We start from the raw sequence: 23,049 nt of genomic DNA, 5'->3' as shown, positions 1-23,049 counted from the left end.
AATATACCTATCTTGTCCCGAATTTTCTCCATTTTTTTAAAAGGGTCCACGCTTCGGTGACGTCACTGCCTCACCGGCAGCGCTTCGTTCGGCTCCAGAGGCGTGTTTTTTATCATTATTAACAGGGTCAACCTTGTCAGTTCCGGCTCAATGGCCAAAACGGGAAAAAAATGAAACTAGACATTGCGTTGCAAGAAAAACATTATAACCACTCTCTTAGTTCGAGTCAACGGGATGTTGAAGTCAATAGGCCCAACATTTTGGGGATGGGCAAAAAAAGCGAGGCTATCAAAATAAGGCACCCCATCTAAAATCGGTAGCCATTTTGGAATAAGGCAGATTCTAGATGGCGCCGTTTAGGGCGCCGCCATTTGAGGGGAGGGCCAGAAAGTGAAGATTTAAAGGCCCGGTGCTTTCTCCGTCTCGTTACTCTTTGAAAAGATGGACTCCCTCTGGCAGGAGGTTTGTACAAAGGGTCTGAATGACTGTCAGGTATACTTTGTGGGTTCCAGTGCTGAGCAGGGGGTTGGACTAGATGACCTTTGAGATCCCTTCCAATTCAACATCCTGTTTCTTTGTAGATAGTAGGTGTGCTTGAACACAGATGATCCTTGACTTACGATCACAATTGAGCCCAACATTTCTGTTGTTAGGTGAGGCATTTGTTAAGTGAGTTTTGCCCATTTGACCTTTTTTGCCACAGTTAAATGAATCACTGCACTTAGTAACATGGTTGCTAAGTGAATCTGGCTCCCCCATTGATTTTGCTTGCAAAAAGTGATCACATGACCTTGGGACATAGCAACAGTCATAAGTATGAACCAGTTGCCAAGTATCTGAATTTTGATCACATTATTATGGGACTGCTGCTGCAAAGATCATTAAGGGTGAAAAATAAGTTATAAGTCATTTTTTTAAGTGCTGTTGTTACTTTTAAGTCACTAAATCAACTGTTGTAAGTTGAGGATTACAAGTTCTTGATTTACAATCACAACTGAGACCAACATTTCTGTTGCTAAGCAAGACAGTTAAATGAGTTTTGCCCTAAATTAATAACACAGTTAAGGGAATCTGGCTTCCCCACTGACTTTTAACTTTTTTGATGTACTCTGTGAGCATCTTTGCATTGGAAACACACAAGTGTTTTATTACACAAACTATTTCACAAGCCTGTTACTTGCAACAACGGTAAATAGCATTTATTTCTCAGCTGTAGGTTTCTCTTCAAGATGCCCTCTCTGGAGCACTATTGTATAGTGATCACTCCAAGAGCAATCTTAAAAGACATGTGAACTTCAACTCCCAGTATTCCCCAGTCAACAGGCTGACAGTTGAAACCCACACGTCTGAAAGCTGCCAAGTTTGAAAAACACTGTACTAGAGGCATGAAACCTGATATCTGCGGAGCAAATGGAAACCGTCGCTTCTCAGTGCGGCAAAACGCTCTTGGAGTGGTATGGAACTCAACCGTGGGAATCAAGACTCCAGCCTGACTCCGTGCAGGGAATTTTCAGGGCAGCCTTTCTCTGCGCTAATCCCTTGCTTCTTTCCCGACCTTCCTTATGATTTATTTTATGGTTTAGGATTACCTTATGATTTATGATGATTGTATTTTATGATCATGATTTATCCCTTGTTGCTTGTACCTACACTGAGAGCTTATGCACCGCAGATAAATTCCTTGTGTGGCCAATCGCACTTGGCCAATAGAGTCCTATCCTATCCCAAGGGGGATCCCGACCTCGATGCGCTCCCCTTTCCAGCCGCGCGTTCCGTTAAAGCGACGGGGAGGTCCCGGCGAACGCGCGGCGCGGTTCCCGACTCTAGGAGGGCTTAGTGGAGGAAGAGGAGGGGGAGTGGGCGGGACCAGAACTCGGCCGTCCAAACCCCTGCTCGGGTCGGCGCCTCTCCAGCGGTTGCTCCTGTCTGTCCGCAGCCAATCACTCTCTCCGCCAATTACAAAGCAGGAGGAGGGGGGCCGGCCGCCTTAGCCAATCTGCACGAAGCGACCTCCTTCTGTCATTCTCCCCCCTCCCCTCCGCCCAGCATTCCTCCCGTCCCCCTCGGAGCCTCCCCCTCCCTTGAGGCAGGGTCGCTACTTCGAAAGGACGGGTGGATCGCGCGGGCTTTGGGGCGGCTGCCTAGGGCGGGGCGGGGATCCTTCGGATCTTCTTTGCCTGGTTCTTCCCCCTCTCTCCTCCCGCCCTCCTCCCCCCCATCGCCCTGTTCCCCAGCATCGGCGAAGATCTCCCCCTGCTCTCCTCTCCCCTCCAGAGGTCCGGGGGAGCCGGATCGCAGGAAGCAATCGCGTCCTCTCGCTCAACGTCCTATCCCGAGTGGTCCCGATCTCCTTCTCTCGGGTCGCCGGCTTCAGCCCAACCCCTCCCCCTCCACCCAGTTTCAGCCTCCCCAACTCTCCGGGTGCTGCGCGCAGAAAGAAAGATCGCCTGGAAAGGAAAGACACCCACGTGGGCTGGAGAAGCAGCTGTTGCTGTGGGTCCCCACCCCAGCCCCCCTCTCGCCCCAGCTGTGGAATGAAGGCTAAGCCTTCAGGTGAGTGTCAGACAGCCAAGCGATGGGGCTGGGGTCAGGGGCTCCTGGGTTCAATCTGTCAATCTGGGAGCTCCCGTGCCTCTTTGAACCCCTGGGAAGAAGCCTTCCTTCCTGACATTGATTTCCTTTTTTTAAAAAAATACAGGTAGTCCTTGACTTAACGCCACCACGATGGAGCCCAATATTTATGTTGCTAAGTGAGAAATTGGTTGAGTTTTGCCCCATTTTACGATTTTTCTTGCCACATGTGTTAAGTGAATCACTAGCAGTTGTTGGTAACACGGTTGTTAAGTGAATCTGGCTTCCCCATTGACTTTGCTTGTCAGAAGTTTGCAAAAGGTGATCACATGACCTTGGGACACAGCAATGGTCATAAATATGAACCAGTTGCCAAACATCTGAATTTTGATCATGTGATCATGGGGATGCCTGCTGCAGTCGTAACTGTGAAAAATGGTCATAAGTCACTTTTTTCAGTGCCGTTGTAACCTCGAAAGGTCATTAAATGAACTGTTGTAAGTCGAGGACTACCTGTACAGGCAACCTCCTTTATTTTCTAGGGATCACAATTCAGACAGGACTAAGTCTTGGGGTCCTACTTTGCATCCTCCATGGAGATACCATATTGTCTTTAGGTCCTTCTGGGAACAAGGGTGATGCTAAGGATTTAACAAAAGTCTGGACTTTCTTCAAGGATGCAGCCAATTTGTGGGAGAGCGTTGAGTGCTATACTCAAAATTTCACTTTTTGTTTATGGATGTGATTTTTGTCCTGTCTTTATTATGGCCTCATTGACTTCATGGGGCTATTGCAGAGAAACTGATGGCTGGCAGTTGACAAGTTAGTTGCTTTCCAGCAGCTATATTAAAGAGGAAGATTGCTTTTAATCTGGTTTCTCTCCAAAATCCATTTACTTTTGCCTGACCTGTTCTAGAAGCTCCCACAGTGGATGAAGATGGGAGCAAGATAAATAACCCTGAACCCTGAACATCTCCTCCCACACACCCAATTTAAAAATGCCAAACATCTTATATTTCTTTCTACTCTGACTACTAGTATAGGAGAAGCCAAGTAGGATATAGGAGGTTCTTAGAATATTTTGATATCTAATTTGGATCTATGCCTAACTTTTTAATAGATTCCCTTTCTTCCTTTCTGTATTTTTCAGATGGATGGACCACTGGTGAAAGGTGAGGGCAAGTCCTGGGAATCCTTGGGACTGAGTGCTAGACTGAAGAAGGGAGTGGAAAGGATACGAGAGATCAAGGTGCACAAAGCCAAAATTTCTAGGGACGAAGCTATGTGTTTTTTCCTGAAGTTTGAAGGAATCAGCTGGATCTGAAATAGGCATATTTTTCTTGGCTGTAATGTGATTACTAAAAGCATGGTTAGGTTTAGGGTGACAAATGCCTTGTGCATGACTGGAGACCACTCATTTGAGAAAATGAGTGCAGAAAAGAAACAAAACCAGGCTTTTAGAAGTTGTGATATGAATCACATTTGGTATTTCAAATGCCTTCCCTGTGAAATGTAATTGGAACATATATCTAATCTGAAATAAATAGGCTTGACTTGCTGAGTGTTTAGCATTCATGTTGTCGTGTTTCAATTCACAGAATTCCTTGTGGACACTTAGTTGTAGCAATTTACAACCTAGTGATTACACATCTCACTGTGTAAATTCTTGTATGCATTTGCATGAGGAACTTGCAAACTGAAATATGTTGTTGACATTCACTTTTAAGATTGGTTGTAAGATGTGTCTGTCTCTGTGTTTGGGAACAAACTGAACCTAAGGTAAATGCTGAATCTTTTGTTCTGCTCCTTTGGCTTTCCCAGCTGGATTCTTCCTCCTTTCGGGATAGATTGCCTGCCAGAGTGGATGGTAATGAAGAAAAGCGATCGATTAGAGTAAAGACTGAAAAAAAGGAGAAAGCAGATCTGGAATTTGAGATGGAAATTTCTGCAGGTGGAAAACTGGTGAGTGGAGACAAGGAAGATAGAAACATTGAACGTTTAACTGGATGGGTGGAAGAACCAGCTTGTAAGGAAAGAAATAGTTCTTTAAAGATTGTTATTATTTGGATTGTTTTGTCTCTGCTCAAACCAGCTGGGCCCTGCACCTTCACGAGGTTCCTCAACCCAGGAAGAGATGAAGGTGGAAACAGAGGAGCAGAAGGTACAAGAATTTGAGGTGCAGAAAGTCACCATCCCAATAGAGGGTTCGGTGAGTAGTAAAGAAGTGCAACTGTGGGAACTTCAAGAGATGGGATGATTTAAGGACTTCTGCCTTGAGCAGAAGGTTGGACTAGAAAACCTCCAAGATCTCTTCCAACCCTATGATTCTATAATTCTATATCTTGAGGAATTGTTGAAACTTTCCCTGAGCTTTGTTCAGCAGTCTTGGGAATATGAGGTTCTCCTTTAGGTCCAGACCTATACCCTGAAGATAACTTTTTGGCTGAACCTTGCAACAGCATTGCTTTCTGGTTATTTGATGAAATAGTTCCACAGCTATGCATCAGGACTAAATGTAGCAGAGTTCCCAGGATCTAGCTGTATCATGGTTCACGTACCTGTCACACAGAGCATATTTTACCCCAGTCTTTGAAAGAAAATTTGGCTAGGTGCGTGTTTCACTTCAGAGAGCTGAAGCACTGGTAAAACTCCCTTAAATCAACTTCCAAGTTTGGTATCCTTAAGATGGGTCAGAATTGCTGTTTCCAGAATTCCCAGCCGATGTTACTTAGATTTTTTTTTAGTTCTTTTTTCCTGTGCCTGTTGGATTCACCCACCTCTTGTATACTAACCAGAAGCATCCATGTGGGAGGAGTCAAAAATGTCAAGATGGCTGCAATGACTATGCAACCAAAGCCCATGACATATGCACATGACATATTGAAAATGGGCGGAGCTTCAACTGTGGTTGTAGCTGCCATCTTGAATTTTTTGACCCTGCCCTTTTAGGCGTCTCTGATCCACGCATAATAATAAATGAATGTATGAGAGGCCCACATATTAGGAAAAGTTGAGCCTAAGTTTTTATCTTGGATGTTGAGCAGAACGTAGCACGTATTAGTTCCTGGGCTGATTGAGAAAGAAATTCTAAAGTTTGCTTCCCTACCTCAGGATAGAGTTGGTGGCCGATAATTAAAGTGATAAGAAGGAAAAAAAATAATTCTCCATGTGAGGTTTTCTAGAGTAGCACTCCAACCTTCTTTCCTAGAGGCTTCTATTCACCAAAGAGATTTGAATTTCCATTGTACAATTGAAAACAAAAATGAACTTGTAGACGGGGTCATCTTTCCCTATTCTGAGGGGAGGAATGTTAAAAGTCAAGATGGTGACCACAAGAATGCCCATACAGTAATCCTCAACTTACAACCACAACTGAGCCCAAAATTTCCCTCGATAAGCAAAACAGCTATTAAGCAAGTTTTGTATCATTTTACTAACTTTCTTGCCAGAATTGTTAAGTGAATCACTGCAGTTGTTAAGTTAGTAACTTGGTTGTTAAATGAATCTGTCTTCTCCACTGACTTTGCTTGTCAGAAGGTCGCAAAAGGTGATCACATGATCCCCAGAATATTGCAGCCATCATAAATACATGCCTGTTGCAAGCATGTGAATTTTGATCATATGACCACATGGATGCTGCAACGGTCATAAGTGTAAAAACTAGTCATAGGTGACTTTTTTCAGTGCCGTTGTAACTTTGAATGGTCACTAAACGAATGGTTGCAAGTCGAGGACTACCTGTAAAAAGTTGATTGTGCCTTTGCAGGTGCCATTTTAATTCTTTTTTGACCCTTTTCTGCAGAAGTCCCTGCTTGTAGAAATTCAGTTAGCTACAGTGCTTGGCAAAAATGCCACTGTGGAAAGGATGGAGCACAAATAAGCTGCACTTTCCTGAGCACCCATTTCAGAACGAGGTCTAGGCAGGTGTGTCCTTTTTTTTTCAAAACCCTCCTCCACGCTTTCTTCTCCATTCCTGCAGTCTTCCTCTTTGCACCCAAACACTTGTGGCGTGTGTGGGAAGAGTTTCAGCCGCCGCTCGAACCTGGCCAAGCACCAGATCATCCATACGGGAGAGAAGCCGTACCGTTGCAATGACTGCGGCCGCAGCTTCAACCAGAGCTCGGCGCTCACCAAGCACCAGCGGACGCACACCGGGGAGCGCCCCTATGTCTGTGGGGACTGTGGCAAGGCCTTCACAGCTAGTTCCAACCTCCTCCAGCATCGGCGTTTCCACACCGGGGAACGGCCCTATCGTTGTGAATTGTGCGGCAAGGCCTTTTCCCAGAGCTCCAACTACAACCTGCATCGGCGCGGCCACACAGGGGTTACGCCTTACCAGTGCAGCGTGTGCGGTAAGCGATTTACTGGGAGCTCATGCCTTACTCGCCATCAGCGGACTCACACCGGAGAGAAACCGTACCAATGCCAGGAATGCGGGAAGCGCTTTTCGGGGAGTTCCACGCTGGCTAACCACCGGCGTACCCACACGGGTGAGAAACCCTATGGTTGTGTTGAGTGTGGCAAGAGGTTCACCCACCACTCCAATCTGGTGGACCACTGGCGGGTGCACACGGGGGAAAAGCCCTACGTGTGCACTGAGTGCGGGAAGAGCTTTCGGCTCAGCTCGCACATCATTCGCCACCGTCGCACTCACACCAACGCTCGCAGCCCCAGCATGAGCCATGACCTCCTCTGCGAGGTTGACCCGGCTTTTGAGGATGGTAGCATCGAGGGCCACCACGATGGAAGCGTTGGGATGCCGCTCATGACTGGTCGTGAAACTCTGTGTGCTGATATCGGTGTTACCAATGGCAATAATAGCTCTGATGAAGAAGAGGGCGACCGGCTTCTTATCTGTGGCCACTGTGGTAAAGGTTTTCACCTGGAGTCTAGCCCCCGAAAACCCAACCAAGATGACTTGGCTCTGGGGGAAGGGCCTTATAGTTGTACGGAGTGTGGTAACAGCTGTTGGACGTAGCTAGTTCCTTCAGGTCCGGTTGCAAAGACCAGTATATAAGAAAAGAGAATGATTGATCTGTCAAATTGGGACATAGATTAGGTTGGAGAGGTAATTCTGGCTCCTCGTTCATGGAACAGGCTAACTTTGGCAAGGAGCTGGCCTTGAATCGGCTTCTTTGGCACCTTGAGTTCATCTCCAAATTCCTACCCTTGTTTCTGGTGTGAAATTTAGGTCAGTATTTTTCAACCTTGGCAACTTTAAGAAGTGAAGTCCACAGATTTTAAAGTTGCCATGGTTGAGAAACAACAATCTAAGTTAAAGGGTGGATTTCTCTGTTCAGCCTTCTTTTCTGACAGGGAAGGTTACAATGACCAAGTACAATAGAGAACAGGTAGAGAGGCCTGATGGGGCTTGTCCCATTGAGCGAAAAGTAAATAAATAAACAAAAGACTGGCTTTGTATCAGTCTCTCTCTCCCTCTCCTCTTCACCTCAATTCTTCAGGAGCTTCTAGAGCAGTGTTTCTCAACCTTGACAATTTTAAGGCATGTGGACTTCAACTCCCAGAATTCCACACCCAGCAATGCTGGCTGTGGAATTCTGGGAGTTGAAGTCCACATGCCTTAAAATTGTCAAGGTTGAGAAACACTGTAGAGTAGCTGAAAAAGTGAAGCAGGACATGGATGTAACCTAGTATACAGCAATGATAAAGAAGTTGAGAGGAGATTTTTTTTTAACACTTGTCCCTTGATCCTGAGAAATAATTTGCTTTCTAATAGTGGCCGATGTTTGATTGCAAAGCAAAACAAGCTATGCACCTGAAGAAATTCCAGAGCAAGGTTTTGCTGAGCCGCCGGGCAGGAATCTGATCACTGAAGCAAGCTTATTTTGTTAGCATGCATATAGAATTTTTACATTTCCTGGAGCTTTATATTTGGGTCCCTGTTTAGCTTTCTGCAGGAGACACAAAATGTCCCAAGATCGCACTTGTTTTCTCCAATACTTTGGTTAAGCTCTGATGCTCTGAAGAACAGCCTTACCGATTTTCTATTATAGAGACTGTTTGAAAGGCCACACTTACTCTGCTTGGATAAAAATTGAAAACAATATCTTTTAAAAAAAAATGCACACTAGGCTAACCTGAATAAACTGTGCCAATTAAGCCTGTTGTAGAAGGCTGCTTATTGTGTGTTATTTAGCTTGTTTCCCCAAGCCCCAAGTAAGGCCAGTAGCTCTGTAAATGGGAAGCCTCAAGTCATGAACATTGCAAGTCTCGATTATGTCCGTGGTTTATTTTGGGTCTCAGCCGGCACCAGCTCACACAGTACAATAGCCATACAGGGAGTCTCAACTTACAATCACAACTGGGACCAGAATTTCTGTGGCTAAGCGAGCGGCATCTGATTTTTATGACCTTTTTCTCATGGTTGTTAAGCAAATCACCCCAGTTGTTAAGTGAATCATGCAATCGTTAAGCAAATCCAGTTTCCTCTGCTGCCTTGCTTGTCAGAAGATGACTGGGAAGATCACAAATGATGATCATCTGACCCTGGGTTGCTGCAATCATTGTAAATACCTGCCAGTTGCCAAGCACCTAAATTTTGATCATGCAACTGTGGGGATGCTGCAGTGGTCATAAGTGTGAGGACTAGTCAAGTCAGGTTTTTTTCAGTGCCGTTGTGACTTTGAACAGTCGCTAAACAGATGGTTGTAAGTCAAGGACTGCCTGTAATTTATTTTACCTGAATTTATTGAAGGAAACCATACAGCTGATTAATACAACATATTGCTTGAAAACCACAAAGCTCATGATACTTGAGTTAGTCACTATAGCCATGGAGCAGACTGTTCTGTATCATCAGTAGGGCTATAAATGGTGAATATGTTTGAACTAATCTTTCTTGACCTCAGTAACTTTAAGATGCGTGGACCAATTCTCAGAATTCCCCAACTGCCATTATGTTAAGAATTTTCTCAATTTTGTAGAATGCTAATACTCAAAAAGGTAGCTGTAATATTTTTTTTCTGCTTCCAATTATGCTACCCACTATATTTTTTGCTATCCCACGTAGCAGAATAGGTTAAGCATATTTATGTATATTTAAATTTCTTTCCTGTGGCTGTCATTATATAGTCTCCCATAATGATCTAAAGAAAAACACTCCTTCAAAAGCCAGCAAATAATAGCAGATTAAAATAATAAATGGAAGACAAAGAGTGGCTTAAGGCATTTCAGAATTATTTAAAAAGTTTTAAAAACAGACTTGGTTCGAAAAACACCTTTCCTGAATCAGAATAAATGAGCGCGTAGTTTGGGGAGAGGGGCCATTCCAGGAGATATTTAAAAAGATCCTTAAGATTTGTCAGCAAAGATGGTTTCAGATGCAAACTTCAGTTAACGATTAGAGAATGTCCGGTGAATACAGTATGTGAGCTTTAAAGAAAAGTACCAAAACTCTGAAGTTATCAAAGCAGAAATGGGTCACTGAATCATTTTCAGATCAAGTAAAATACAATGCTAACACTTGATTCCAAAATGGCAATCAAGCAGGCAGATACAAATAAAATTGTTTATTAGATTTGTTTGCCATCCATCTTGGCAAACTCCCCAAGGTGACTCTGGGCAGCTTACAAATATTAAAAGTCAATAAAACTTTGAACAATAAGTACATATGGTCCTCAATTTACAAGCATTCATTTAGTGACTATTTAAAGTTGCAATGGCATTTGTCCAAGTGAGCCAAAAATGAATAAAGTACTAAGGTAATCAAAATAATTCAGTAATCCCATCTTTCCCTTATTGTTTTCCAAATAACTTTTGTGAAATGATAGAATTGGAAAATACATGAAGGCACCGTTTTTCAGATTAAAACAAAACGTTCTAAATTGTTTTACGAATATGACAGTCTGATTCCTGAAGCTCACTTTCTTGTAAAAAATACAAGAAAGAATTTGAAAGAGGGAAGACAAACACTATTAAAGGCACTGAATATGTGAAATAATTGTTTTGTTTCTGAACAAGCAAAAGTCATGTTTTTATCTTGGTTGCACTCCACAAGCCTTAGGCTATGCTTGGGTGATATTTATACAAGTAGTTACTTCACTTTATTAAGATGTATCTTAAAGATAATACACATGCAAATAATATATTGGGCTAGTAGGAACAACAAATACAAATAGATGCCTGTAATAATAATTCATTATATAACTGATTTTTTTTAATTAGTCCACCTAAGGGAAAAAAAAGCCTCAGTGGAAATAATCTTTGTTACAAGAACCTCACTGAAATAAATGGTGCAAATTCTTATCAACTTTCCCAACCTTTTTTAGCTTCTGCATAATTATACTCTTTGGAGGTGGTGACATGACATGCCAGGAGGGGAAAAAAAGATGTCTTGCTGTTTATGCTCCCCCTTCTTTTTAAAGAACTTCCTGGGAGTAATCTTCAATCTAACACAGTGTTTCTCAACCTTGGCAACTTTAATATGAATGGACTTCAACTCCCAGAATTCCATGCCGGCTGGGGAATTCTGGGAGTTGAAGTCCATATTAAAGTTGCCAAGGTTGAGAAACATAGGTTGGTCTGGAAAGTGCTTCACTGAGGAATGATTCATAAGAGGGTTTTCTCCATCACAACAATCTTAAATTGGACTGAGAGGAGATAGCTGATCCAAAGTCACCAAATTAATACTTCGGGCAGAGGATGGACTTGAACGCACATCTCCCTACTTGTCCAACACCTTAATCAATCCCTCATCCTAGCTCTCCAGTTGTTCCTTCCAAGTTTCTATTAATTTTAGCCACATCAGCTATTTGATAGCAATTACAGCCCATCAAGTTAAAGGATTTCAGTTTAGGAAAAGCTGGTCTGAATCCTCCTTTGGACTCTTTCATATTGCTCTCATAATCAAAACATTGAGGATTAATAGGATTTGTCAGAGACTGAGACCTATATTTCCTCCTTCCCCATCTCCTTTGAAAACAGCTGGATCTTATGAGAAAAAAAAATTGTAAGAGTTGAAGAGTACTCTGTAATGAGCTCCAATAAATGATGAATGGAAAGGAACTGGAAATCAGGATTAAATGAATGCAGGCAACCTCAAAGAAGTATACAGGTAGTCCTTGACTTATGACCACAATTGAGCCCAAAAGTTATATTGTTCATTGAGACATTTGTTAAGTGAGTTTTGCCCCATTTTATGACCTTGCCACAGTTAAGTGAATCACTAATTGCTAAGTTAGTAACACGGTTTTAAGTGAATTGGAATTCCCCATTGATTTTGCTTGTCAGGTTGCAAAAGGCGATCACATGACCCCAGGACACTGCAACTGTCATAAATATGAGTCAAGCATCTTAATTTTGATCACGTTATGGGGATGCTGCAAAGGTCGTAACTCTGAAAAACGCTCATTAAGTCTTTTTTCAGTGCCATTGTAACTTAGAATGGTCATTAAATGAACTGTTGTAAGTCAAGGACTATCTTATACATCTGCTTTTGTACATGTCTGTATATTTATGTCCTGGTGTAATTTTTTAGGTAAAATTGGAAACAGTCTTGCATAATTCTGTTGCTTCGCTGCTGTCACCTTTCTTAGGGTGAACATCTCCATGACCAGCAATCCTGCACCTGCCTCTCCCTTTCCGATATAGCCAAAAGAGCTTATATCATTAAAAGATGGGAAAAGCCAACCAGGGATAAGTGCAGAAGAAGGGCAGGATGCGGATCCAATTCTCAGGAACACGGTTCTACGTTTCTTTCACGGAATATACATTCTTCTGCTTGAAAATGACATTAAATGTATTAAAATGTCATTCAGGTGTCCTCGATCCGGATAAAAAAGGAGCAAATGAAATAAAGCGTGGATTAAAAACTAAAGTCCAGAATGGTGAGATGAATTTAATATATTTTTGTTTACAATACATTCATTAAGGTTCAGTAGTGAAAATTTTGGTTCCTGCAGACGTTGCGATCCCTCTGTTCTTTTAATACCATCTCAGACTCCGCTCGTCCTCCTCCTTCTCTGGTTGATATTTGTGTCACGCTCTTTACGGCAGAAGAGAACCCAGTCAAAGAGTTTCCGATTTTGCCACCTTGATTGGTGGGTCTTTAAACGGAAAACAGCCAATGAGAAGTGTCCTCTAGCCAATCCGCTCTTTTCCCCGCCTCTTCCTGGACAAATCTCCGCCCCCGAGAGGCGGAAGGGGTTCCGTGCGTGTTTAGATGTAGGAGATGGGGGGGAAAGGGTCGGTTTTCTGCTCTGTATTTCGGGAAGAATCTTTCGTTTGAAACTCCTTGAAGCTTTTCTCTGCGTTTTTTCCCCCCGCTTCCGCCTTTGCCTTGCACCCTCTCCTTCCTTGCTTCGGTTCTCCCCGCGATTCCTAAGTTACCATCCTGCATTGACTGATGGAGGGGCAACATATAATGGCCCAGGTCCACATCCAAGCCCCCTCGTCCAGTTCCGTAGCCGGGGAAGAATCCAGGCGGTTGCCGAACCCCGTGCGAGTTGCAGCCAGGGAAAGCATGGCCGGAGGACGTCTGTTGGACAGTCACAGCCTGGATGGGATAAGCCAGGTATACGGGGCATCCAAGAGCCAGGAAGGAAGGAGGGCCACTATATCAAGCGCCTTGGAATTGGAAGGAACAGTGAGTTACGATGGAGACCTGACGCACTTTGTGGCCAACAACCTGCAAATGAAGATCAAGATGAGTTCTCGGGGCAGTCTGGACGATACAGAGCCCACCTCCTCTTCAATGTCATCCCAACACTCTGTCCGAGGCAAAACTGCCGACATCCCTCCAGTGGACCCACAGGTCCTCCGGGATCTGGAAAGGCTGACCACGGATGTGGCCCAGAGAGTGGACCAGATGTTGAGAGCCTTGAACAGCGCGATCCAGAATATGACGGCGCTCAGCGTAGGGTACATCCAGACCTACCGAGATGCTGTGGACAGTTTGGGTGAATCCGTGGACATGAGCATCAAAGGGATGTACACTCTGATGGCCAGGTGTGAAGAGCTGGACCGCTCCATGCAGCCTGTTCACCTCCTTGCTAAGCAGATCCAGGAGATTAAGAGGACTCTGGAGATCTTTGAAGCAGTCTGCAAATAAGGCCCTTGTTTGGAAGGGATTGACTTGTGGAGTGGTGGGGAGTAAAGAAGAGTGGGATTTGGGCTTTGAAAGGGAAACTCGTGTTTTTATGAAATATTTCAAGAAATAAATTATGGCAATACTGTCCTTGTCTCCTGTTGTGATATTTGCCCTTTTCAGTGTTTACTAAACCTTTCCCAACCTAACCCAGAATGTTGGAGACCCTCCAATAATCACCAGGATTCTTCCGTCTATTTCTGTGACTTCCCCCCCCCACAAAATCTCACACATGCTACACGGTCTCTTGTAGTAACAATGGTTACTACTATCCATCAAAATATTGACTTGCAAGGCAGAAAATATTTTAGGCTCTCAAGAGTAACTTCCAACTCTTCCTGCAGCGTCCTTTTTTTCATATCATAAAACCTGTTATTTTTTTCCCATCCTAAGACTATACCCTGAACCAATAAGTCTGTCAGGAGACCTTATAGGCCAGTCACTCTCAGCCCAACCTTCTTCACAGGTTTGTTGTTGGGAAAACAGGAGGAAGATGTGTTGGATATGTTTGCTGACTTATTTGCAAAAATAATAAAGGCAGGATACAAATGTTATCATTTATAAGCTGCTGTGAGCCATTTGGGAACTGATAACGTGCCATTAATTAGTTTTTTCCCTCCAGAACTGAGCAGCTTAGAAATTGCAATCATAAATAAATAAAACCCTAATGTGTCACGCTCATATTAAGCGCAGGAGAGCTGAAATCGAGCAAATGAATTGGGGGTCGGGGAGGAACAGGGCTGGGCGGGGATCGGCATTATATCCGCCTCTCTTCTATGAAACACGAGACGGAGAAAAAATAACCTCAATGGTGCGAGATAAGCTGAAGAATGCACGTGCCTCACTAGGGCTATTTATAGAGCTGTCCGAGAAGGGGGCGGGGTTAAGGACGAACGCGCGCCCTCAGCCGTTGAAAAACCTCCCTCGCGCCCCCCCTCCTCCTCCCCCCTGCCAGAGGCGAAAGCCCGCCGTCTGTAGTAAAGTTTTCACCAGGTGCACGAAAGGGGTGTGATTATTTTGGCGGGCGCCCAATAAAATATCAGGAAACATTTCAGGATCCCAGTGAGTTTGACGCTTTGTGCTTTACATATGATAAACAGGGCATGTTGTTTTTATATAAAATATAGAATATACTATTTAGGACAGAGCTAATAGAAAAGTAGGGGGGGGAAGTAGATGCAACTGAGAAAATACTATTTTTGTTGCATCAATTATCAAACAATCTTGCCAATGTTCACTTGGAAGTAACATGGGTTATTTTTTCATTAATGCAGAGTCTGGCTTCTAGGGTATTCTGCACCACTGATCTGTGCTCAATTGTACACAGGTGGATTTAAAAGGTAGTGAAGGTCAAATATGGCTCTTTTTAGCCTCGTTCCTTGGCATGCATATTTTCCAGTGAGACAGACTGGGACAAGAAGACCATTTTATTACAATTTGTCAGAATATTCAGACAAAAGAGGTTCCTCTCATTCAAAGAAGGAACCCTGATCCTTAGCTTACATCCCCTTTTATAGTTAACAAAGAAAAAAACAAAAGAGGAAAGTTGATTGGACAAGATAAAAGTAAATCCTCCATTGCACAGTAAATCAACCATAAATGTTGTTTGAAGTTAGATAACCAAATGCCAGCTGACACTAAAACTTTTTCTTATCAGGAGATAGTATCCAGCCATCCTTTTACAACTTATCTTTTCAGTGTAGGGATGTTAGAAGCTATCTAATCAATCCACACAGCCATAGGATAAGAAGTCTAAAGGTGTTATCACCATGTTAAAAGAGAGAAAAGTGAGTCAAATGAAAATGCAAAGTATGTTTAAAATGCAAAGTAAAATGCAAAATAACTGTCTGCTAACAAATTACAAAGCCATGTCATGTGCTCCTCAGTTGCTAGTATTAATCAATGAAATTTTTATTACTTAAATTTATTTGCCGTCTATTTTACTATGGGGCTGTTCTGGGGGGGCAAATAATAAATAATAGTGACATAATGTCCAGAAGGTCACAAAAGGTGATTGCATGACCCTGGGACACTGCAACTGTCATAAATATGTGCTAGTTGCCAGGGCATGTGAATTTTGATGATGTAACCATGTGGATGCTGCAATGGTCATGTGAAAAATGGTCACATCACTTTTTTCAGTGCTGTTGTAACTTCAAATGGTCACCAAACAAATTGTTGTAAGTTGAGGGCTACCTGTACTATATTCAAAGTGGAAATTTAACAATGAACCTACCGAAGAAAAGAATTCAGAAGCCTAAATGTAGCTGCCAAAATGGTTCTCTCTCTCTACTCCCCGCAAATGTCTTTCTATGGACCCCTAAGAACATTAGATTTTGTGAGATTAGGAATCATAAAATCATTTTAGTATGGAGCAGGATTCATATGGACAATTTCTTCATCCCTATCACAGGGGTTTAATGGTCACAGAACTCTGAAATGAATGCAGAACAAAATAGAATACCTGTGTTGAAATTTTATGAAGATTGTAATTTATTTATTTGTTAATATCCTTCCTGTACTTAGATGCCATCCACAATCTGGCTGATGCATTCTGGACCAAGATCAGCTTCTGTTTCAAGGGTACTGTAGTATTAGTAGTAGTAGTAGAAGAAGAAGAAGCAATAATAAGCATCTTGGGTGCAATTTATTTATTTAACAATATTTATATGGCTGCCAAACACACTCTCAGTGACTTCAATAGCTTACAAGGATAAAATTCCAATTCCAAAATATTTGGGAGCACCACTTGAATACTGTTGATATTGACAAAATCACCATCAGTCAGTTGCAAAAGGCAGCTTTACTTGGAACAGTAAAGTCCTGTGACAATACTTTTAACACCTTCATCATCGACATCGGCCTATCTCAGGTTCTTGGGAAAACTTTATAGGTGGATAAAAATGCCAAATCCAGTCTAAATGTTTGGCTTTCAATGAGACCAATTGTAATATTTTGTTCAATTTCTATGCCACCTGTCTCTCAGTGACTCTGGGCAATTTATAATTCTTAAAACATCTAAAAAAAAGAACAATGTAAAACAGAACAAAAGAATAAGAATGAGGGAAAAGATAAACTCAGAGGGAAACAGAAAGGAAGAAAGAGGCACCAATCATCCTCTCCAAAGGAAGTAAGTATAATAATCCATAGATGATAAAACCTCAGGTGTCTGCAGGAATAGGTGTGCTTGAAGCTCCCACCGGTGCTTGTCAAAATGCCCAGCCATGCCACAACTTAGGCATTGTAGGTCAAGGCTACTGAACCAAGAAAATTTCCCAGCTGCAAACAATTGAGTCTTCAATCCATACAAGTAGTCCTCTACTTACAACCATTCATTTAGTGACCATTGGAAATTACAGTGGCATTGAAAGCAGTGACTTATGACCGCTTTTCACCTTTATGACCATTACAGCATCCTCATGATCAAAGTGATCAAAATTCAGAGACTTGGCAACTGGCTTATACTTATGACAGTTGTGGTGTTCTGGGGTCATGTGATCACCTTTTGTGACCTTCTGACAAGCAGTGTCAATGGGGAAGCCAGATTCACTTAACAACTGCAGTGATTCACTTAACAGCTATGGCAAGAAAGGTCATAAAATGGGGCAAAGCTCACCTGTGGTTGTAAGTCAAGAACAACCTGTATTCAGCTCTTCTGGCCAAAGGCACCTGGCTTTTGAGGCCATTCTGTTTGTTTGCCCAAATTCAGATTGCTGTCTTATATATAAGTACATTATATATGTACATAATGAGTGTTAACAATGGCATTCAGGATCTGCCAGAAAAAAAAGGGAATTATTTTAATACATTCTGCTTTGACTGCGTTTTTCTCAATCATCCTTCCTTGCAGAGTGACAGTTCTTTTTAAATAAAGAACTGCCACCCTGCAAGGAAGGATAGTTGAGAAAAACCACAGAGAAACAGTGTTTTGTTTTTAAATCCCGTTTGAATACTATATAAATACTGTTATTTGCAACAGCAGTAATACTGAATTAACGTCCACGAACCCTAAGAGGCATCTTGAGTGGGCATGAAATAAAATATAGACGGAAACCAGAATAATGCTTCAAAAAAATCCCCCGCCAATAACTTTGAAATAAAGGACCCGTATTAAATTCTTTAAGGCTGTTGCCGAATAAAGCCGTTTTTCTTAACGAGGGTCGCGCACAAGCGGCACTTGGGGAGCCGACTGAGTTAAAATAGTAGAGATAACAAGATTTCTGCTGCCTAGAAAGGACCCAGGAGGAAGTACGGATGGAGAAGGGTCTTAATCATGAAGGGACCTTCCTGTTCCAAGCGGATCTCTATAGCTAGGCATCTAGCAGCCTCCCCGTGCCCACTCTTTAATGAAAACAAAGCCAGTGGGGGACACGTCAGGGAGGGCACAACCAAGTAACAAGGTTTGACATGGCTGCGCTAGCAGTATCTCTCTGGACAGCCTGAGGAGAAGATGAAAGGGCTTGTGGACATGTGGGAATCAAAAGAACAACCTGGTCAGGAAATTGTAATGACAGCAAACTGGGGATGGGAGAGAAACTAAGGTGGAAAGCTCCAGTCCATTCTCGTTCGCTGTATTATTATTTTTTAATTGTCAAAATAGCCTTCGTTTGTTAGAGGAATGGCTTTGAAATAAAAAAAAAATCGAATGATTTTGGTAAATACTGTTTTTTTTTTTAAATCTATCCTTTCAAACTGAGGAGGAATGTGGTTGTTATAAGGAATAGAAATCTTGTTTCAAATGGTTGAGAATTGTGAAATACGTCTACACTGTAAAATGTAAGGGAACTTGAGCGTGCGAAGAAATTCTAGCAAATATGTGCATGTGGGAGGGGGGAGAAAATAATTTGGGGGGCTCTGGAGACTCAGGCGCTTTTTTTTTTTTTGGAGAAAGAATTTCACAGACATCTGTATTCCTCATGCTAAAGAAATCTGGGTTTTTCCCCCCAGAACCAGAATCCCTCAGAGCTAATTGTTGCAATTTTCCCACATGGAAAGTGGAAAACCAGCCTATGTTCTGGACCTCCAAGATTGTGAAAGAGAGACATTAAGAGGTGAGGAATAAATAATGTATTTCGCTCAGTAAGTGTGTTGTGAACTTGGAATTCTTATTTCAGATTTGCTTTTTGTCATTAAATGCCCCTAGCCTAGTCACAATTTCTTAATAGCTTTTTAAAAATATATTTATATTGGGCATATAAATATATCTCTTTATTTCAGCTCTACCATAGAAGAATGTTGACATAGATCTTAGATTCTGATAACAAGATTTAGTTTAAGTCTTATCTTTTAAATGTAAAGGTACTTCTAAGTTTTAATCATTGTATTTGCTTTTAATATATTGCTGCTTAAACATGTTTTATTGGGGCTGCTGCTTTTATTATGTTAAATATATGTATGTATGTATTAATGTTTGTGCTCTGTTTCAATTGTTTTATAATGTAGTTTGGTTTTACTCTGCTGTCCTAGATAATCTCAAGAGTATCATTGAACTTTGATAAATAAGTGCATGCTCTTCCCCCAATCTGTGACACAATCAAAGTCACTTTACAGTTATCTTTTTCCCTTGAGGCTTTAAATATTAAATTCTGTATGCACTTTATGGAAGAAATTCTAGACACTTAAAATACCTTTTAACTAAACTCTTTAACTTCTTTGTTTCATTACAAAGTATAGGAAATAAATTTTTCTGGCTTTGTCTCACTAAGAAATATGCTAATGACTGTGAGTAAGAATAAAAATGAAACACTATCATTTTTCAGAGCTAAATTCTGCATCATTTCAAGTCTTACAGAGATTCTCCTAGATGTAGGTGGACAATAATATTTAAATTTTCAAATATTTCTATGTTTTACAAGAATCCAAGAAAATGTACGTTCAGTCATCATAACTTAAATGGGAAAGTCAGTTAAATAAACTTCTGATATCTAAATTAACTTCCACACATCCTCTTAGTTGGTGTGGGTTTGTAGCAGTGTAAATCAGGAGTGGACTTGTTTAAAAAAAATATTTGACTTTGCCATCAGTTATGTTAAGATATAATCAACTTTCCTAAAGTAACATACAGTAAAAAGTTTAAATTTATTTGGTGAGAATGAGATTAAATTGTTGTGATATATCTTCTGACTGTAGGCATTGAGATGACATATGAAAACAAAGAAGAGGAAGCAGGATCAGAGAACAAACAGAAAGGAGACCAAAAAATGCAACATAGAGACTCTCCAGTGAAAGGTATTATAATAGAAGACCATCAGAAGGAAAGCACTCAGGATGAGATCTGTAACGGTGAATCTATCGTATCTCTGGAACAGGAATCCACAGATAATCTTTCTGACAATGACAGAGTGCCCAAAGCTACCATTTGTCCTGACTGTGGGAAGAGCTTTAGTAACAGCTCTCACCTAATCCGTCACCGTCGCGTCCATACAGGTGAGAAACCATACAAATGCCCCCATTGTGATAAAAGTTACCGCCAAGACTCTCACTTAGTTCAGCATATGCGTTCTCATACAGGTGAGAAGCCATACCGGTGCACACATTGCGGCAAGGGCTTCTCACAGAGTTCCAATCTCATCATCCACCAACGGACTCATACAGGCGAACGACCCTTCACCTGTCCAGAGTGTGGGCGGAGCTTCAGCCATAGTTCTGATCTCATTCAGCACAAGCGGATACACACCGGGGAGAAGCCTTACGTCTGCTCCATCTGTGGAAAATGCTTTTCTCAGAGCTCAAAGGTTACCCAACACAAACGCTTCCATTCTGGGGAACGTCCATTTTCCTGTGGGGAGTGTACCAAAACTTTTCGTCTCCGGGCTGATTTAGTCCGTCACCTCCGTGCTCATACCGGAGAGCGGCCTTTTGGCTGTCCTGAGTGTGGGAAACATTTTGCGGAGAGCTCCCATCTGATCCGTCACCAGAGGATCCACATGAGTGAGCGTCCCTTTCGTTGTCCAGACTGTGGGAAAGGATTCAATCAGAGCTCCAACCTCCAGCAGCATCAGCGGGTCCACCGGGGCCAGAAACCCTTCAAATGTGATGAGTGTGGGAAAGGTTTTGGCGTAAGCTCGGCACTCTTGCAACACCAGCGCACTCACACAGGTGAACGACCCTACTGCTGCAGCCAGTGTGGGAAGAGTTTCAGTGTCAGCTCCACCTACCATATACACCAGCGTATTCATGCAGGACAAAAGCCCTATGCATGTGCGGACTGTGGGAAAGGGTTTGTGCGTAGTTCAGCTCTCCTTCAGCATCAAGCCACTCACACCGGTGAGAAGCCCTTTCGATGTCCCTATTGTGGAAGAGGGTTTGGACAGAAATCGGCACTTTCTCAGCATCGGCGAGCCCATGTGAGGAGAGGGGAGACATTGACTTTGATAGAAGGATGGGAAACGGCTGGGATGGAAGAGGTCGGGGACCAGGGAGTGGGAGAGGAAGCAGACCACCTGTGGCAAAGGAATGGAATAGGGATTATGGAGCCCGAATGGCAGGGTGTTGGGGATGAGGCCACAAGGCAGGAATGGGGGGATGACGGGGATGAGGCCATGAGGGTGGAGTGGCAGGATGATGTTGACGAGTTGCCACAGTTGCAGGAGGATGGCAGAGAAAGCACGAGGCAGATCTGGAAAGATGGTGTGGAATCCTCCACGGGGACCGAGTGGCAGGACGAGGAGGATGAACAACTGGAACAGGGATCACAGGGGGATTGTACTGAAAGCATGAGGCTAGAATGTCAGGAGGACGATGACGATGATGATGATGACAATGATGATGACTTTAGGAGGGTGGAGGAGAGTTTCCAGGACGGCAATCTGAGTATGAGACTAGAGTGTCACGATGATGATGATGACGATGGTGAAAGCGTAGAAGAGTACATACAAGATGGCAGTAATTCAGACATGAGGGGAAAAGGTCAGGACGAGATCACAAAGCACGGCTGGCAGGATGATGGAGGTGAAAGCATGAGGGAAGAATGGGAGACTACTTTAGATCATTTAAGGCAGGAGAAATTAATTGAGGAAGAAGAGTGGCAGGACAGCGAAGGGGATAGTGAGAAGCAAAGTTGGCTAGGCAAAGGGGAGGACAGCTTGGAGAGAACAAGGAAGAAGTCGGAGACTGAGTCACCCTACTGAAGTTGGGGAGCTTAAGGAATTGAAACGATTGACTGGCATAGAGTAGAAGAGAGTAGAAGGCCTACAATGCTCAAAATAGCTCAAACCAGCAAGTCATCAAAAGTCATTGTGGACAAACAGCAGAACCCTACCTAGATGCAAAGCTGTCATGTCCTTCTGCAACAAATATTTGTCGTATTTGTTGTATTTATATTTGTAGGCTATTCTGTGGTGTCTGCTCCCTCACTCCAGTCCCTGCATGCCTGTGCTACAGAGCGCTGTGTGGTGGCTGCCTTATGGTCAAGCTATACGATCCGGCTCCCTGTATCATTCCAAGCCTTGTGCCCTTTGCTGATCAAAATAATTTCCAAAGGGTGATTTTATTCGGTCTGTTTTTAAACAGTACTCTACCTAAGTACATGATGTATTATACTTCCCAATCCAGCCCATGTTTTGTTAAAAAAAAAAGTTTCACAACACTTCCGAGGTAAGACATCTTTTTTTATAAATAAGTGGGTGCCTTTCCTTACAGTGGCAATTCTTGCTGGATTCGAGGAGTTGATTTGGGAGAAATCTTCCTTCAATTCAGTCTATAAGCTTTGAAGTTATTGACTTAGGAGGTTGGGATTCGGGGATGGGGCAAAAAAGATAATATCGTCGTTTTATTTTCACAGTTGTTACTTAGGAACCCAGCAGAATGTGGGGACACTGTAAGACTCCAGTATTTAACTAGAACAGCTTTTGAAAACTTCTGTTGCATGCTCTGAATCTCTCCCAACTGTAGTTATTTTTGTAACGTTCTAATCCTCTCTTTTCTGTGTCTCCTTCTGCTGAACTAATAAATGCTCTTTTTGATTCTACTCAAGCACCCTGCATTCTTTTAAATTGAGCCAGGATTATTACTCAACATACTTCAAATCAGTTTCAAGATGCTTGCATATAATTTGCATATATACTGATGCTTAACCTTGGGTTCCCCCCCCCCCAAGAAGCAGCACAACAAACCTGTTTTCAGAGTTAGGAAATTTCATTAGTGATTTGTGATATATGGAGATTCTGGATATGTGTATTTTTTTTTTGTTCTGGAAAATTGATTTCACTTATTAAAGTAAAAATTATCTAAAACAGCCATTTATTTTGACCACCATCTGTGAAAATGTTCAGTACCGTAATTTTACTTTTTCACATTACGGTTAAAGACTTTCTGAAAAAGTTACATTATGGCAAATACATTGCTAAAATGTATATTTAACAAGACCCCTATTG

The 23,049-nt window shown here is 42.4% G+C and overlaps 2 protein-coding genes across 12 annotated transcripts; both read left to right on the top strand.

Annotated features, from left to right (window-relative positions):
- Positions 1 to 391: 391 nt before the first annotated feature.
- On the top strand, positions 392 to 22,643 carry LOC120302233 (zinc finger protein 271-like). 11 transcript variants are annotated; one of them, XM_039330338.1, is made up of 7 exons: positions 392 to 462; positions 1,211 to 2,553; positions 3,722 to 3,820; positions 4,393 to 4,533; positions 4,664 to 4,780; positions 6,551 to 7,098; positions 20,055 to 22,643. In XM_039330338.1, exons 3-7 carry the CDS (start codon positions 3,722 to 3,724, stop codon positions 21,802 to 21,804), a joined length of 2,655 nt encoding a protein of 884 aa, XP_039186272.1. In that variant the 5' UTR covers positions 392 to 462; positions 1,211 to 2,553; the 3' UTR covers positions 21,805 to 22,643. The 11 variants fall into 11 exon arrangements, with proteins under 11 accessions (XP_039186272.1, XP_039186268.1, XP_039186271.1 ...); XM_039330334.1 differs by lacking the exons at positions 392 to 462; positions 1,211 to 2,553; positions 3,722 to 3,820; ... (1 more) ...; positions 4,664 to 4,780; positions 6,551 to 7,098 and adding exons at positions 14,640 to 14,737; positions 18,623 to 18,726 and having other exon boundaries at positions 19,805 to 22,643; XM_039330337.1 differs by lacking the exons at positions 392 to 462; positions 1,211 to 2,553; positions 3,722 to 3,820; ... (1 more) ...; positions 4,664 to 4,780; positions 6,551 to 7,098 and adding exons at positions 15,356 to 15,462; positions 18,623 to 18,726 and having other exon boundaries at positions 19,805 to 22,643.
- On the top strand, positions 12,712 to 13,763 carry BORCS6 (BLOC-1 related complex subunit 6). Its single transcript, XM_039330340.1, has one exon. It carries the CDS (start codon positions 12,935 to 12,937, stop codon positions 13,637 to 13,639), a length of 705 nt encoding a protein of 234 aa, XP_039186274.1. The 5' UTR covers positions 12,712 to 12,934; the 3' UTR covers positions 13,640 to 13,763.
- Positions 22,644 to 23,049: the final 406 nt, after the last annotated feature.

The sequence above is a fragment of the Crotalus tigris genome, unplaced genomic scaffold, assembly GCF_016545835.1.
Source record: "Crotalus tigris isolate CLP2741 ecotype Arizona unplaced genomic scaffold, ASM1654583v1 scf7180000024427.8105951120:4207309, whole genome shotgun sequence".
Lineage (NCBI taxonomy): Eukaryota > Metazoa > Chordata > Lepidosauria > Squamata > Viperidae > Crotalus > Crotalus tigris.
The sequence above is the reverse complement of the archived record's forward strand: the minus strand, read 5'-3'. Positions and strand labels throughout refer to the sequence as shown.